Source organism: Zootoca vivipara, chromosome 7, assembly GCF_965207765.1.
Source record: "Zootoca vivipara chromosome 7, rZooViv2.hap1.1, whole genome shotgun sequence".
Taxonomy (NCBI): Eukaryota; Metazoa; Chordata; class Lepidosauria; order Squamata; family Lacertidae; genus Zootoca; species Zootoca vivipara.
The window spans coordinates 15120983-15135495 of NC_142590.1; the positions used below are offsets into that span (position 1 = coordinate 15120983).

The window sequence follows — 14513 nt, forward strand, 5'->3', positions numbered from 1 at the left end:
ACACACCGGACCATAAGACGTACCTATTTTTAAAAGGAGGAAAACAAGAAAAAAATATTTCTGCCTCAAACCTGGTGGTGGCGGCTGCAGAGGAGAAAGCAGCTTTTGGGCTGCACATTCCTCCACCGCCGCCTCAGCCGCCAGTGACAAAGGGGTGGGGGGGAACATTCCTCCTTCCTCCCCCGCCCCTTTGCCGCTGGCTTTAAAGCCAGCTGGGGAGAAGGGGAGGACCCTATGGTCCGTCCTTTCTCCCCAGCTGGCTTTAAAGCAAGTGTGGGGAGAATCGCCCTGATGCTGTGCCCGAAGCTAGCGCTTCTCCCCCTGCTTACTTTAAAGGCAGCTGGGGAGAAGGGACGGACCATGACCTCCTTTCCTTCTCCCCAGCTGGCTTTAAAGCAAGCAGGAGGGGAGAGAACCACTAGTGCCGCGCAGCTCTCCCCTTCCGGGCCACTAGGTCCTGCCCCCCTGCCTCTCGCTGTGTTCAGTGAGAGGTGGGGGCGGCAGGCAGCAGAGGAGATGCTGCTGGCTCCTCCCCTCCAGCTCTGTTCACAAAAGCAGGCTTGTCTTTGCGAACAGAGGCAGCGGGGAAGAGCCAGCAGCATCTCCTCCGCTGACCCCGCTTCTTGCTGAACGTGGGGGAGGCGGAGGAGATGCTGCTGGCTCCTCCCCACTGCCTCCATTCACAAAAGCAGGCTTGTTTTTGCTAACAGAGGTGGCAGGGAAGAACCAGCAGCATCTCCTCCCCCCCCCACTTCTCGCTGCTTGCTTGACAGGGAGCCTTCGCTCCATAAGACGCACCAACATTTTCCCTTTGTTTTAGGAGGGGGGGACGTGCGCCTTATGGAGCGAAAAATACGGTATCGTAACTAGACACTGGAAGGACCTTTCAGGAGTGAACATAGACCACTGGTACCAAAATGTATGGGAAGTCGCCCTACTGGAAAAGTTAACCAACCAACTTAAACTAGCAAAGGAGAGAAGCAAAGGAGGATGGTGTCAACATATTGTGGCTCCCCATAATCACATATACAGCACAACAAGACAATGACCTATCCCCTGCAACAGCATACAAATCAATATGGCTAAACTGATGCAACAACCCTGGCCCCCATACATACACACAAAACAACCATACTGCAACCAACTGAACACAACCAACCAAGCTCTGGGCCCTCCAATCTCTTGCAATGGCAACCCTCGTGACGCTGACACAAAGCACTGCACAAACATTATGCAATAGATGGAATATCATAATCCCTATGGCCTTTCCCCCCAACCGCACAATGTCTATGACAGTAGTGTCTCATCACGAATGTAAACAAACTGTGAAAAAGACTATGACTTGAAAGCGGAGACACTATATGTACTTGTTTGTCTGCTTGTTTTGTAACACAAGAAAATCTTAATAAAAACTAATTTTAAAAAATGAGGGTGGAACTGACTTCCCATTCAATCTTTATCTAGAAATGTGATGATGTGGAATTCGCTGCAGTGCCGAAGAAAAAATATTATTAGTAAGAGACAAAGATAATGCTCCTCCAAAAGTCAGTGCTGGGGTGCAGTACTTAGACAGAGACGAAGGCCTGTGTAAAGGAAGTTCATAGCCAGAAAGGTGGTGTTGGAGAAATCAAATTAGTACTATATGGAGAAAATCACTCACAAGGATAGGGGGAGAGGTTGGAATTTTAGACCAAAACACTGGGTACATGGAAGAAAGGGTTGAGTTTCCCTGCTGTGTTGCCAAGCTGAAATTGTGTTGTGTTTGAGTGAAATGAATTTCCCCTCTACAGTGGTACCTTGGTGTTCAAACGCTTTGGTTCGCAAATGCCGAAACCCCAAAAGTAAGTGTTCTGGTTTTCAAATGTTTTTTCGGAAGCCAATGCAGCTGTCGGCTATTGTTTCCGGGGCGCCTGCACCAATCAGAAGCTGAGCCTTGGTTTTTGAACATTTCAGAAGTCAAACAGTCTTCCGGAACGGATTAAGTTTGGCACTTTTGTTTTTGCTATTTATTTTGCGCTTTTGTTTTTGAGGCTTTTTTGGCTAATTTGTTTTTGTGACTGATTGATTGATTGTGTGACTGTGGAAATGGATAAAAGCCCCCCATCCAAACAATTACTATCATCAGTGCAGGTAAGGAAAAAATAATAATTTTAATTTTTAGCATCTACAAAACTGTGCTTTCATTTTATGGATCAATGGTCTCGTTAGAAAGTAAAATTCATGTTAAATTTCTGTTTTAGGGGTTGTTTTTAAAAGCCTGGAACGGATTGATCCGTTTTGCATTGCTTTCTATGGGAAAGTGCACCTTGGTTTTGGAATGCTTTGGTTTTGGAACGGACTTCCAGAACGGATTAAATTTGAGAGCCAAGGTACCAGTGTATACCTAGCAAAAATGACCTTCAGTTTGGATAGTGAGTATGATGTGTATGCAAACTCTAGCATACTCAGAAGCCAGGAAATTGGTGGAACTCAAAATTAGTCCTCTTCTCTGCTTGCAGCCTACTCTATTATTCCGTTCCCTTTCTAAGCAAGGAACTAGGTTGGGTCCTGCATCACAGTGAAAACAAGAAAAAAACTATCTGCATCCTGGAGTTAAGCTTGGCAAGAAGAACAGGAGGACTGGGGGAGTTATGGTCCTGTTCTTGCCAACCCTAGTTCCTGGAAGCTGTAATAGCTGTTCTGGAAATAAATTCATTTTTTATTTTTATTTTTTTTGCAGTATCTTAGATTAAAATAGGACATGCAGTTTGCAGAAAAATAAAACAGAACAGGGCTAGAGCTCACATATTGGTATGCTGTTTTCATAGCTGGGCTGGCTCTGGTCATAGCTGTGTTGATCAGGGCTCCTCCTTTCTGAAATATACAATGCATAAATATTCTGAAATATACAAAACACACATTGATCACTTTCCCAGCATAATTAAATGTTAAGGTTTTGCAAAACAAAAATAAAATGCAATGGCCTCACCACTGCCATTGTCACTCCCCGATATCCCTCTCAGAAGATTTATACAGCTGCATTCTGTCAGCCTTTGTCTGCTGCGGCCCAAGCATTATAATATTTCATCCCTATGGCTGACACATTTATCAATGCTTTTTAATGTAACCATATAGGGCACAATCTACCAGGAAGCTCTCCTTCATAAGCTCTGATTGTATAAACAGAAGTTGTGTAAGAGAGGCTTGCACAGAAGTTCATTGTGCATATGCTCCCATATCTGTTGTACAAATTCCTAGACATCTTCCTGTAATTTGCTAAATGAGAATGCTACAGCATTGCAGCAATAGATGGAAGCCATGGGCACATTTTAAATACCATTGACACACTTCCTTACCTTAACTGTATACATCCACTGGTGATATGATCTTGAATTTCCTAAAACACAAGTGAGAGAGAAACCAGAAAGGTAGGATTCCTTTAAAATTTTGTTTGTTCAAAAACACATAATATTCTTTACATATTTACATATTTACATGCAGTCCCAACTTTCTATGGAATATAAAAGACTGAAACCTCACTGAACATCAACATGAAGTATTCTCCTTTATTACAAAACAAAACAAAAAGATGTGTTGGTTTTCCCGAGAATGCCCATACCAAATATGAAAAAACTGAAAAAATTGCAGGAATTTGTACTAAAATATTAGTTTCATACAGTGGAAATAAGGGGTAATTTATTAGAGTATTAAATGACATTTTTCTTTCTCTTTCTTTGCTGTCTACAGTAGCTACTGCCTTGTAGGTGAGGAAAATTAGGCAAATGGGAGAACTACAAACAGATACACGTTTACTGGGCACTATTACTCTATTAAATTGCTCACAACGGTCAAGTTAAAATTTGATTGCTTGAAAAAGGAAGCTTTCCTTCTTAAAGTACTTAGCAGCACAAGCAAGACTGGTGGGTTTGGTTTTTAGAGAATATTAAGAGTAAACGGATTGTTGATTTTGAGACAATGTGAGAGACAATGACAATTGCTGCAATGGAAACTTCCAATCCAATAAATGGAGCTAAAAAGAAAGAGAATGTGAAGGGTTTCCCAAGCTACATATGGGTTTTACAACAGTGCTTCAAAAGCCTCTTAAACTCAATAATAAACCTAACAGCTAGAGGTGGAGTGAAATTCTGTTTACTTTGCACATTGGGGTAAAGCCAAAAAACCCTCACCTCTTATAAACCACTTCTGCAAACTACACACGATGGTGACAGAACCATGTCTTCCAAAATGCATGTTGCTGCCGAACGCACGCCTGTATAGCAGGCGGCAGCCAATTCTAGCAAAGAAATGGGAAGGGACTCTCAATGATGAGAGTGCATGCCTGACAATGAAAAAAGGTCTCGGGCTCAAGCCCTGGTTTAAAGGATGAGGTAGCAGGTAGGGAGAAAGAGCTCCGCCATTACAGCATGGAGAGCTGCAGTCAGGCAGAATAGACAATACTGGTATATAAGGCAGCTTCCTAGGTTTTCTGCATGGCAGGTGGTTGCAAAATCCAGGTTGTTTTTCCCTTTCTGTTCTCAGAGCTCAGGTGGGACAAAAATGGCTAGGATACATGGGATGCATGAGGAAGAGCGATGGGCACCTCCTCTCCCTTCCAGCTTTGGAAGAAGTCATTTTACCGTTTTAAATTTTGAATAACATGGCATTAATTTTGTATATCAATTTATCTGTTTAGTGAAATAATGAGAACTCTCTACAGCTGCCTGATGCCATCCAGCTGTTTCTGACTACACCTCCCATAACCTCAGTCGTGGCCACTGGGCACCACATTGGTGAAGGTCAACATCATGTTGAAAACCAATTTGAAACACTATTGTCAACCAACATTGTTTCTTTCATAACCATCTATGCCCTTTTTAAATGGGGAAGGGGGGTGTTGTTGTTTTTGTTTGTTACTATGGTATGTATTTCTGTGTTTTTTACATTGTAAACCGCCTTGTGATTCTTGGATGAAGGGTGGTATAGAAATTTTAACAACAACAACAATAATTTCAACGCAGCAAGAATGAAAAGACCCAAGCAGTATGGACAAAAATCTATACCTCCACCAAAGCCAGCCGAAGAGATTTCTTCTTCAAACACATCAGAAAACCCTTTTCCTGCATTTAGCTTTGCAAGTCGACCTTCAATGAACTGCAAAAAGAAAAAAAGTGGATGAAAGCAATTATGTCTTTGTTGAAGGTTCACGTTTCAAATCTTCTGTTTAATTCTTATTTGTTCACAGCCCTACAGAAAGTGTCAGTTACAGAAGGAGCCCCATTATTGTCAGATAATTCTCTGATGGTGCTCCTGAGAGGATTCCACAGGCTGCCAATCTGCTAATGGGCCATATCTAAGGTGCTAGCAATTATATTAAAAAGTTCAAAGCAACCTGGACCCTAAATGTTTGAATTAGCATCTCCGCCCATATGAATCTACCCATGTGTTAAGATTGGCTGCTGGAATCCTCTTGGCTGTCCTGCATCCAAGAGGCACTGCCTGATCCCTGCTTGATCACTGGCACCTTTGGGAGAGTCACTGCTAGTGTCCCTCCATGGCTCAGATGTATGGCATACATCCATAAGAAGCCATTGCATTCAGTATCAAGGGCCCAGCTTTGTGAAACGCCCTACCAGGTGAGGTCAGACACGCCCCCTTCCTGCTGAATGTCTGGCGCTTAGGTAAAGGTAAACGGACCCCTGACCATTAGGTCCAGTCGTGACCAACTCTGGGGTTGCAGCGCTCATCTCGCATTATTGGCCGAGGGAGCCGGCATATAGCTTCCAGGTCATGTGGCCAGCATGACAAAGGTGCTTCTGGCGAACCAGAGCAGCACACAGAAATGGCATTTACCTTCCCGCTGTAGTGATACCTATTTATCTACTTGCACTTTGACGTGCTTTCGAACTGCTAGGTTGGGCTTACTAAAGGGTGTTTTTTTTGTTCCAGGCAGCCTTTTAATTGAATTCTGATTTTATAACATCGGTCCTGAAAGACCTACATTGGCTCCCAGTACGTCTCTGAGCACAATTTGAAGTGTTGGTGCTAACCTTTAAAGCCCTAAAGAGACTTGGCCCTGTATACCTGAAGGAGCATCTCCACTCCCATCGTTCAGACCGGACACTGAAATCCAGCACCAAGGACCTTCTGGCAGTTCTCACACTGTGAGAAGTGAATCCACAGGGAACCAGGCAGAGGGCCTTCTTGGTAGTGGCACCCACCCTGTGGAACACCCTCCCATCAGATGTCAAGGAGATGAGTAACTATATAACCTTTAGAAGACATCTGAAGGCTGCCCTTTAAGGTTTAAGGTTTTATTATTATTTTTTATATGTTGGAAGCCGCCCAGAGTGGCTGGGGCAATCCAGTCAGATGGTTGGGGTACAAATAATAAAATTGTTGTCGTTGTTGTTGTTGTTTTAACTCATTTTTAGTTTTATTGTATTGGTTTTCTTGTACACAGCCCAGAGATAACTTTGATTAAGCAGCAAACAAATTGTTGACATCAATAATGAAATAATGATGAATCTGCTTTGCAACAACCAGAGAAAGGACTTACTCTGTTGTGGCACCCAATTATGGAACACCTTCCCGCTTGATGCATGGTTGGTGCCAGTGCTGATGTTTGATTAATGTAGTTGAGAAACCAAACAAATTGAGTGTGGCTTAACATGTTAACAAAGTAGCAGCAGGAGGAGGACATGGAGATATTGAGTGACATTATTATTATTATTATTATTATTATTATTCATTATCATCATCATTAGTATATTGCCCTTCATCTGAAGATTTCGGGGCAGTTCTTAAAGGAAAAAAATGCAAAATAATAATATAAAATACATAATAAAACAAAAACAAACGAGTAATGCCCCCCTCTCAGACTTGGACTCTCATCTCCCTGTAAAGAAATGTGAGAGTTCCACACACACATCTGGAATGTACAGATGTGGGAGACATTTGCATGTGTTACACAAGAGGGCAGTGAGAGTAATATGCACAAGAGGACAGTGGGAGTAATATTCTACTGGGCCTAATTTGCAAATTTTGATTCTTTCCCAGGGTACCCTCCATAGTCATTAAATAATGCTATGAATTGTACTGTACCGTATTGTACCTGAGCATTTATATTTCATATTGTTTCATGAAGCAAAGTTCATGATTTACTCAACTGAAGAATAGAACTATGCTCCAGTCAGTTTTACACGATAACTCAAGGAAGAGTCTATTCATTTCCTTTGTATTATTATAGAACAGGGCCAAAGAGCTGAACCTTCCATAGCACTTTCTCTTTATTAATTTCTTCATATTCAGTTGTATATATACCCACACATGGTCCAAATTTAATTATAGCCACAAAGACTTTGTGACTTACCTTTGTAAAGTTTATTATTTAGGTACATACATTGGCTCATTTTACACCATAGTTTGAAGGACTGGGAACATGCCAGAGGTTTATACCGTCCTTTCCTTCACATGTATTCTCCCTTCTCTTTCCTGGTTTGCCTAACTATATTTTTCCCAATGTTAAAATCAGATAAACTATGGTTAATGCTAACCATGCTAACCCACTTGTTTTCAAATCACGCTTTGGAGACAGTTGCCCTTTAATCCCATTTGGACCTCAAAGCTCTATCGGATTAGAACAAACTAGGAAACAGAATAAGAAATCAGCATGTGAGACTAAGACATGCCCGTAATTCACCAAGCCATGGAAAATGCTAATCTGAGCCATAGAGAAATTTAGAGTCTGCCTACACACAGATGCATGGTGTGAAGTAAAACCAGATTAAGAACACAAAATCAAGAATTGTTCACAATGGTAAACAACTTAATAAAACTCCCCAAAGAAACTACAATGTTTTGTTAAAAAGCTTTAATTTGCCTTAAAGGATTAATAAAAACACAGTGTCTTCCCCCACTCTTCAAAAGCACTGACATTTTTAGAATGCTTTCAAGCAGTAATCTATTTTGGTCAGGGTTAGGTGGTAGCCCAAGTATGAGATAAACGGAGAAAGCATTTGACTGATTGCGCATTTTTCAACATGAATTACTACCGAATTGCTGTTAACCGAAACAGTACACAGGAGCCAATAGAAATTAATTATTTGGCTGACTGTCATACACTATCACAGATTATCCAAACAGACCCGTCAGTGACAATCTGATGCTTGTCAATGGATAGACTGATGACATGAAACAAACTGTTCCACAAGTACTTTAAAAAAGAGAAGAAGATAACCGCAGACACAGCAGTAGCAAAGTACACACTATCACTGGTGATTATTTCCTCTTCTCCTCAGCGAACTTTTTTCACCCACCCCACTTAAGCTGGCTTTTTCCCAAATGGGTTTGGTTCATGGTCAGACCACAGTATGGGATCGCTGGATTGTTTCACAGCAAGAATGAGATAAAGCACCTTTAGCTACCAGCGTGCAGAAAACATCCTTTGAAACACAAGACATTATCTATTCAGGGAAAAGCTAAGAATTCATCCCTCGCTATAAAACCAACACATGATTTATGGATAGTCTAATCATTAGGTAAAGTTACACAGACACAAACTGAGCTGCTAAGCTTTAGGATGGGGGGGGCAGTGGGGAGCTGAAACCTTGCATAGGAGACCATTTTAATACAAATGGGAATTGCACTGAAATGAACAGTGGTTCCACAGAGCAGTGTTAGGTGGACTGGATTTTATTTCACCTACGAAATTAACAGTATACCATAAAACAGTGATGGACAACTAGTGATTGGGCTGGATGTGGCTCCCAAAGAAATTTTGGGTGATACCCAATGTTAGTCATACTCTGTCCATTTATTTCAATGGGTTGCTTTGAGTATGACTAGCACTGGATCTCACCCTTCATTTAGCCCCTAGTAGCCCTGGTTACTGCAGAGGACGAGATGGTTGGACAGTGTTCTCGAAGCTACCAACATGAGTTTGACAAAACTGCGGTATGCAGTGGAAGACAGGAGAGCCTGGCATGCTCTGGTCCATGGGGTCACAAAGAGTCAGACGCGACTAAACAACTAAACAACAACAGCCCTGGTTTAGGAACGAAAGTCTCACACTGTCATGATTTAACGCTGCATGCACAAAATCCTAAAGATTGGTGCAACAGGGAACTATGCTCCATTAGCCATGACATTTTTCTGCTAGGTACCAGTAGGTATCAACTTTACTATGGAGCTGACCACCTCTGGCCCTGAAGAACGTAGTGGCCTCTAAGATTAAATAAGTAGTTGTTGAACCAAGAGCACATTTGTACAAAAATTTCAGAAGGGCTAGAAATGCTGAATGCACTTCTGAATGCTGCAGTAAGTACACACAAAGAAATGCAAAAAATAATGTTCTGTTTCTTACAGTATTTACCATCATGGAAAGAGACCTCCCAGTTATTTATTTGCCAAATTACATGCAAGCCTGACTTCCCGATTCCAAATTACATCAAGATGCTGTCCTTTTTCTCCCCCTAAGGGACCTTTTTTGTGCTAAGATTTAACATTATGAAGACACGCTTTGATCTTTCCTTCTTGGCCTTTGATTCTTACTCATGATTCCCTTCGTACAGCTAGCTGCCATCAGCTGTAGCAGCCACGGCTTTCCAAAGCAGCTGTAAGCAACAGTGCAGGAGTTAACACCAAATATGAGATATAGTCAAGGGTGGAGCAATTGTGGGTTCATTCGTTCAAGTGTGCTGATTCCAGCAGTCCCATACCAATCATCATCAGATTGAAATAATCCCATCTGTGGCCTCTTATTTGCACAACCAAATAATATTGGTGCAATAAGCATCACAAATGTTGCTTAGTATTGTGTATGTGGAGCTATAGAGCATTAGCAGTAATATACCATCGTTGTTATAACATAGCTTTGCTCTGTAGCCACATAAGATACCCTTTTCGTTCTCTCCCAATTGCCTATCTTCCCTGTTGATTTCCATTTCTAAGTAGGTGGGTTTTGAAGAGGATTAGAAGGCAGTGAAGGGGAGGCATACCAGTAGTTGCCCCTTTGCAGAGCCACCAATCTAGTCCAAAGTCTTCTATGACCTATTCGTTTTATCGGTGCTATATAACACTGTGTGTTCACAGCCCTTATAATCTAGCCTATAAATATATTATGATTCAACTTTCCCCAAAGAGCCAGAGTTAACACATGGATGTGTCTCCCAAAACTACTGTAATAAAACTGCTTTCTCCTATCTACATATTATTCCACTATAGGCCTTCGGACTGTTTAAAAGATTTATTTCCTGTTGCAAAGGAAGAATGCTTTGCATTGGATAGAGCAAAGTTTTAAATTGAGCCTTCTTATAACTCAAATAACCTTGAAAGAGACCCAATTACAAACAAGAACTCTTGGATAAGAGGCAGCTGGATGAAGGATAAGGAGGAGGGATGATATCCAAAATAAACTGAAGAAGAGGCAATACATTGGCTATAAAAATGAAATAGTTTTATAACATCTTCCTTTGCCTCTTGGAAGATAATATTATTTCTGTTCTAGCCAATTAAAAGCTGCACATATTTCACTTATATAGTCGTAAATCTCTACCTCAGCCATTGAATCTCAGACACAAACTTACCATTTTTTTATAATGAAAGTTGGCTACCACCCTCTGAATTTCACTTATCTATCATGGTAGTATATCTTCAAAGAGAGCTAGCAGATTAGTTAAACACGGCCTCCCCACCTAAGATTCCTGATGTTTTAATCAGAGATGACGTTTTCTGCTTTGACCTGTAGCTTGTGCCACAGTGTATCCAGCACTATAAAAATAACCTTTTTGGACTGACCCCTTGGCCATATTTATATTCTATTTTCCTCTCCCCATCCAAGCAGTGGACATCTTCATGGCAGCCATTTAAGGATCATTTTCTTCCAACAAGGGAGGAACAAGTCTTATGACACCTTTCTTAATATTTAATTAGACGTTTACAGGCTCAAAAGAAATGGATAGAAAATAGCAGCCAGCACTGGCAAGGATATGTCCAGGGCAGAATTGAAGCATCTCCCTAAGTCCAGCAAGTTAAGAGTACTTCTAGACTGCTTCTATTAAGCCCCCACTTCTGAACATCTAGCTTCAAACCTATAATTTAGGATTCAGTGGGGAACAACTGAATCTGTTGTAGCTGTGAAGAATAGATCAGAAGCATCTACTTATAACCTAACCAGAGTTCCTTATTATGTCAGAACGCAGGAAACTCTGATTAGTTTAAAACACAATTTGCAAACAGAAGCTACAGTTTGATCCTGGCTTGTTTGAACAAAGAATAGTTTCGGAACTGTAGTAGATTGATTAGTTAGACCTCTTGAATTTTCCTTGCATAATCTCTGGAGTTGCTGATAGAAATGGTCAATAGGTATTAAATGTGGGGAAAATATTGCACAGATTGCATCTATTCTTCAGTTTTCGTACATGTACAATAGAAGAGAACCAAACTGAGAATCTACTCACTCTGTACCTGTTTAAAAAGTTGAAGGTTCACTGCAGTTTCCAAAAACTGCTTAAAAGTGCTGGAACGGTGCTTCACAAAACTTTCTTCACAGAAACTGACAGGCTCGCCCTAAATTACAAGAAAGGAAATTAGCAAGATAGTTATTGGGGAACAGTCAGTGCAGTGCTATTAAAAAAAAAATATCACTCACTAATTTTCAGCACTGAAGAATTGCATATCCTTCAAGCATGTGGGCATTTGCTGACTCCCAAACAAATGCAGGAGACAGAAGTAACAAAAACCTGAAGTTCACATGTAACAAATATTAATTTACGTTTTACACAGAGAACAAGATTCGAGACCATTCTTACCTATGCAAGACTGCAAAGTTTTAACTTCATGAAAAACTGAAACTTCCAAAGGGATCTTGGCATGGCCGCTAAGCCACTGCTATTCTTATCATAATCTTATTATGCATGTAACAGTAAAAAAAAAATCTAATAATTTTATGCCCCCTTTACCACACAACTGAAACTATATTTATTTCCCCCCACCACAAGTCCCCATGCAACTTTTTTTTTAACCCCTCTCTTCTGAAAGGCAAGCAGTTTGTTAAAAGCAATATCTATGTATTTTGTTGGCCTCTTTACCACCTTGAAATGTGGTAAAGAGATATATAAGAGCAGAATGAACGAGACCTCGATGGTTATAAGATTTGCCAAGTATGACCCGTGGGGTGACTTTGAAACCTTTACTTTCCTGCAATTCTATAATGAACTACAGTGAGCTCTATTCCCCCAATCATCCAAATCTGAATTATTCAAATCCTTCAGTCCTGCAGATTCATTGTGGATTTCCCACAAGGTTCCAGGGGCTGCTTAGTTCTCTACTGGGTGCACCTGCATTTATCCGAGTCTGTTTATCCAAAGATCCGAATAGGCTCCGAGATATTTACATGAACAATATTGCATTGAATTCTTGCTGCACAATCCAGTCCAAATTGTGTGTGTTTTAGCCCCGTTGACTTAAATCAGAGATTTACATTTCCCTCTGAAATCAATGGGACCATGCTTACACTTGGATCTTCCTGAAAAGATTCTGTGAGAGTTGTGGGAGTCTCAAAAGAGGTTTGTCATGAGCCACTAAGTGCTTATGCGACCCAGCAGTCAGCAGTCTACAATTCCACATGCACATGGAAGTGTTTTGTGCACTGAACTCTTCAGATTGTAGCCACCTTCTTTTTTGTCCGTTTGCCATTGATTCAGATCTCTTCCTGAGATTTTGTGGAAGAGGCTTCAGAAACAAAAATTAGCAACTATTGCTAATGCAATTCCCTAGAGTTTTTCTAATGCAATAAATTTCTGCCATTGACTTGTTTGTTCCTTGTGATGTTTCAGTCTAGAACGTAGCCTTTGGAGGAATGCTGTGCTGATACTTAGCGGACGCATGCTCTAATGGTCCTTTTAGTATTGATTTACAACATACTTTCAAAGTTGTTCGATCAAAGCCTAGTAGGGATTGTATACAGAAGAGTAGACTGCTAATACTTGGACCCAGAAAAATCTACGCCAAACAAGATATCTGTCCTCTTTAACAACACTTGTTGTAGAATTCCATCCCTCCCCAACTCATCTTCATGGACTGCTGGGCACAGCAGGACTGATTCCATTTAAGCTGCATTCACATTTTAAGTAAGTGCCTTAATATCATTGTAAATAACTCTGATGCATTGACTTAAATAGAATAATCATCTTGAGCACAAAGCTTAACCTATCCAATTTTATTAGAAGGAAAGGGAAATCTGGCCTAGCAGAGGAGATATTCTTGCTTCTAAATATGATAAGCAATATGAACCAGAATTCTTTCCATGCAAAACAAGGCACTTGCTCAGTTTGTAATACATTTATTGCTGGTTTTTTGCCTGAGATTCTGTAAACCAATTTGGGTGTTTCTGTTGTTTAACTAATAGGGTCGCTTATTTGTCACTCTTTAACCATGGTTCACACAGGACGGATTTAGAAACCACACAGCCTAGGGCAGGCATCCCCAAACTTCGGCCCTCCAGATGTTTTGGACTACAATTCCCATCATCCCTGACCACTGGTCCTGTTAGCTAGGGATCATGGAAGTTGTAGGCCTAAACATCTGGAGGGCCGCAGTTTGGGGGTGCCTGGCCTAGGGCTTGCCGAACAGAAGGTCAGCGGTTCAAATCCCCGTGACGGGGTGAGCTCTCGTTGTTTGGTCCCTGCCCCTGCCAACCTAGCAGTTCAAAAGCACGTCAAAGTGCAAGTAGATAAATAGGTGCTGCTCTGGCGGGAAGGAAAACTGTGTTTCCGTGCGCTGCTCTGGTTCGCCAGAAGAAGTTTAGTCATGCTGGCCACATGACCTAGAAGCTGTCTGCGGACAAACGCTGGCTCCCTTGGCCAGTAAAGCAAGATGAGCGCTGCAACCCCAGAGTTGTCTGTGACTGGACTTAACGGTTAGGGGTCCCTTTACCTTTTACCACACAGGATGGATTTAGAAACCTAGCAGTAATGTGGTAGCTATGTAAAAGCACAGGGGTAGAGACAATGCTTTGTGCAGAGAAAAGACCGGGTCCAATAAGCAGCATTTCCAGGTTCCATCGCTGGGAAAGACCTCTGACTAAGGTTCTTGAATAGATATTTTCTGTTGTTGTTTAGTCGTTTAGTCGTGTCCAACTCTTCGTGACCCCAAGGACCATATACGCCAGGCATTCCTGTCTTCCACTGCCTCCCACAGTTTGGTCAAACTCATGTTGGTAGCTTCGAGAACACTGTCCAACCATCTCATCCTCTGTGGTCCCGTTCTCCTTGTGCCCTCCATCTTTCCCAACATCAGGGTCTTTTCCAGGGAGTCTTCTCTTCTCATGAGGTGGCCAAAGTATTGGAGCCTCAGCTTCACGATCTGTCCTTCCAGTGAGCACTCAGGGCTGATTTCCTTCAGAATGGATAGGTTTGATCTTCTTGCAGTCCATGGGACTCTCAAGAGTCTCCTCCAGCACCATAATTCAAAAGCATCGATTCTTCGGTGATCAGCCTTCTTTATGGTCCAGCTCTCACTTCCATACATCACTACTG

General features: G+C 41.6%; 1 protein-coding gene across 3 annotated transcripts in view; it reads right to left on the minus strand.

The window, feature by feature from the left end:
* Positions 1-14513, minus strand: part of DENND1B (DENN domain containing 1B) — a 190844-nt gene that overhangs the window by 21797 nt on the left and 154534 nt on the right. For all 3 annotated transcript variants that reach the window (XM_035123797.3, XM_035123796.3, XM_035123795.3), the window contains 4 exons: positions 11443-11544; positions 5040-5130; positions 3336-3376; positions 2785-2853 (listed from right to left, as the gene is read on the minus strand). In XM_035123797.3, coding sequence (XP_034979688.1) covers positions 2785-2853; positions 3336-3376; positions 5040-5130; positions 11443-11544 — 303 coding nt within the window. The remainder of the gene's footprint in view (positions 1-2784; positions 2854-3335; positions 3377-5039; positions 5131-11442; positions 11545-14513) is intronic.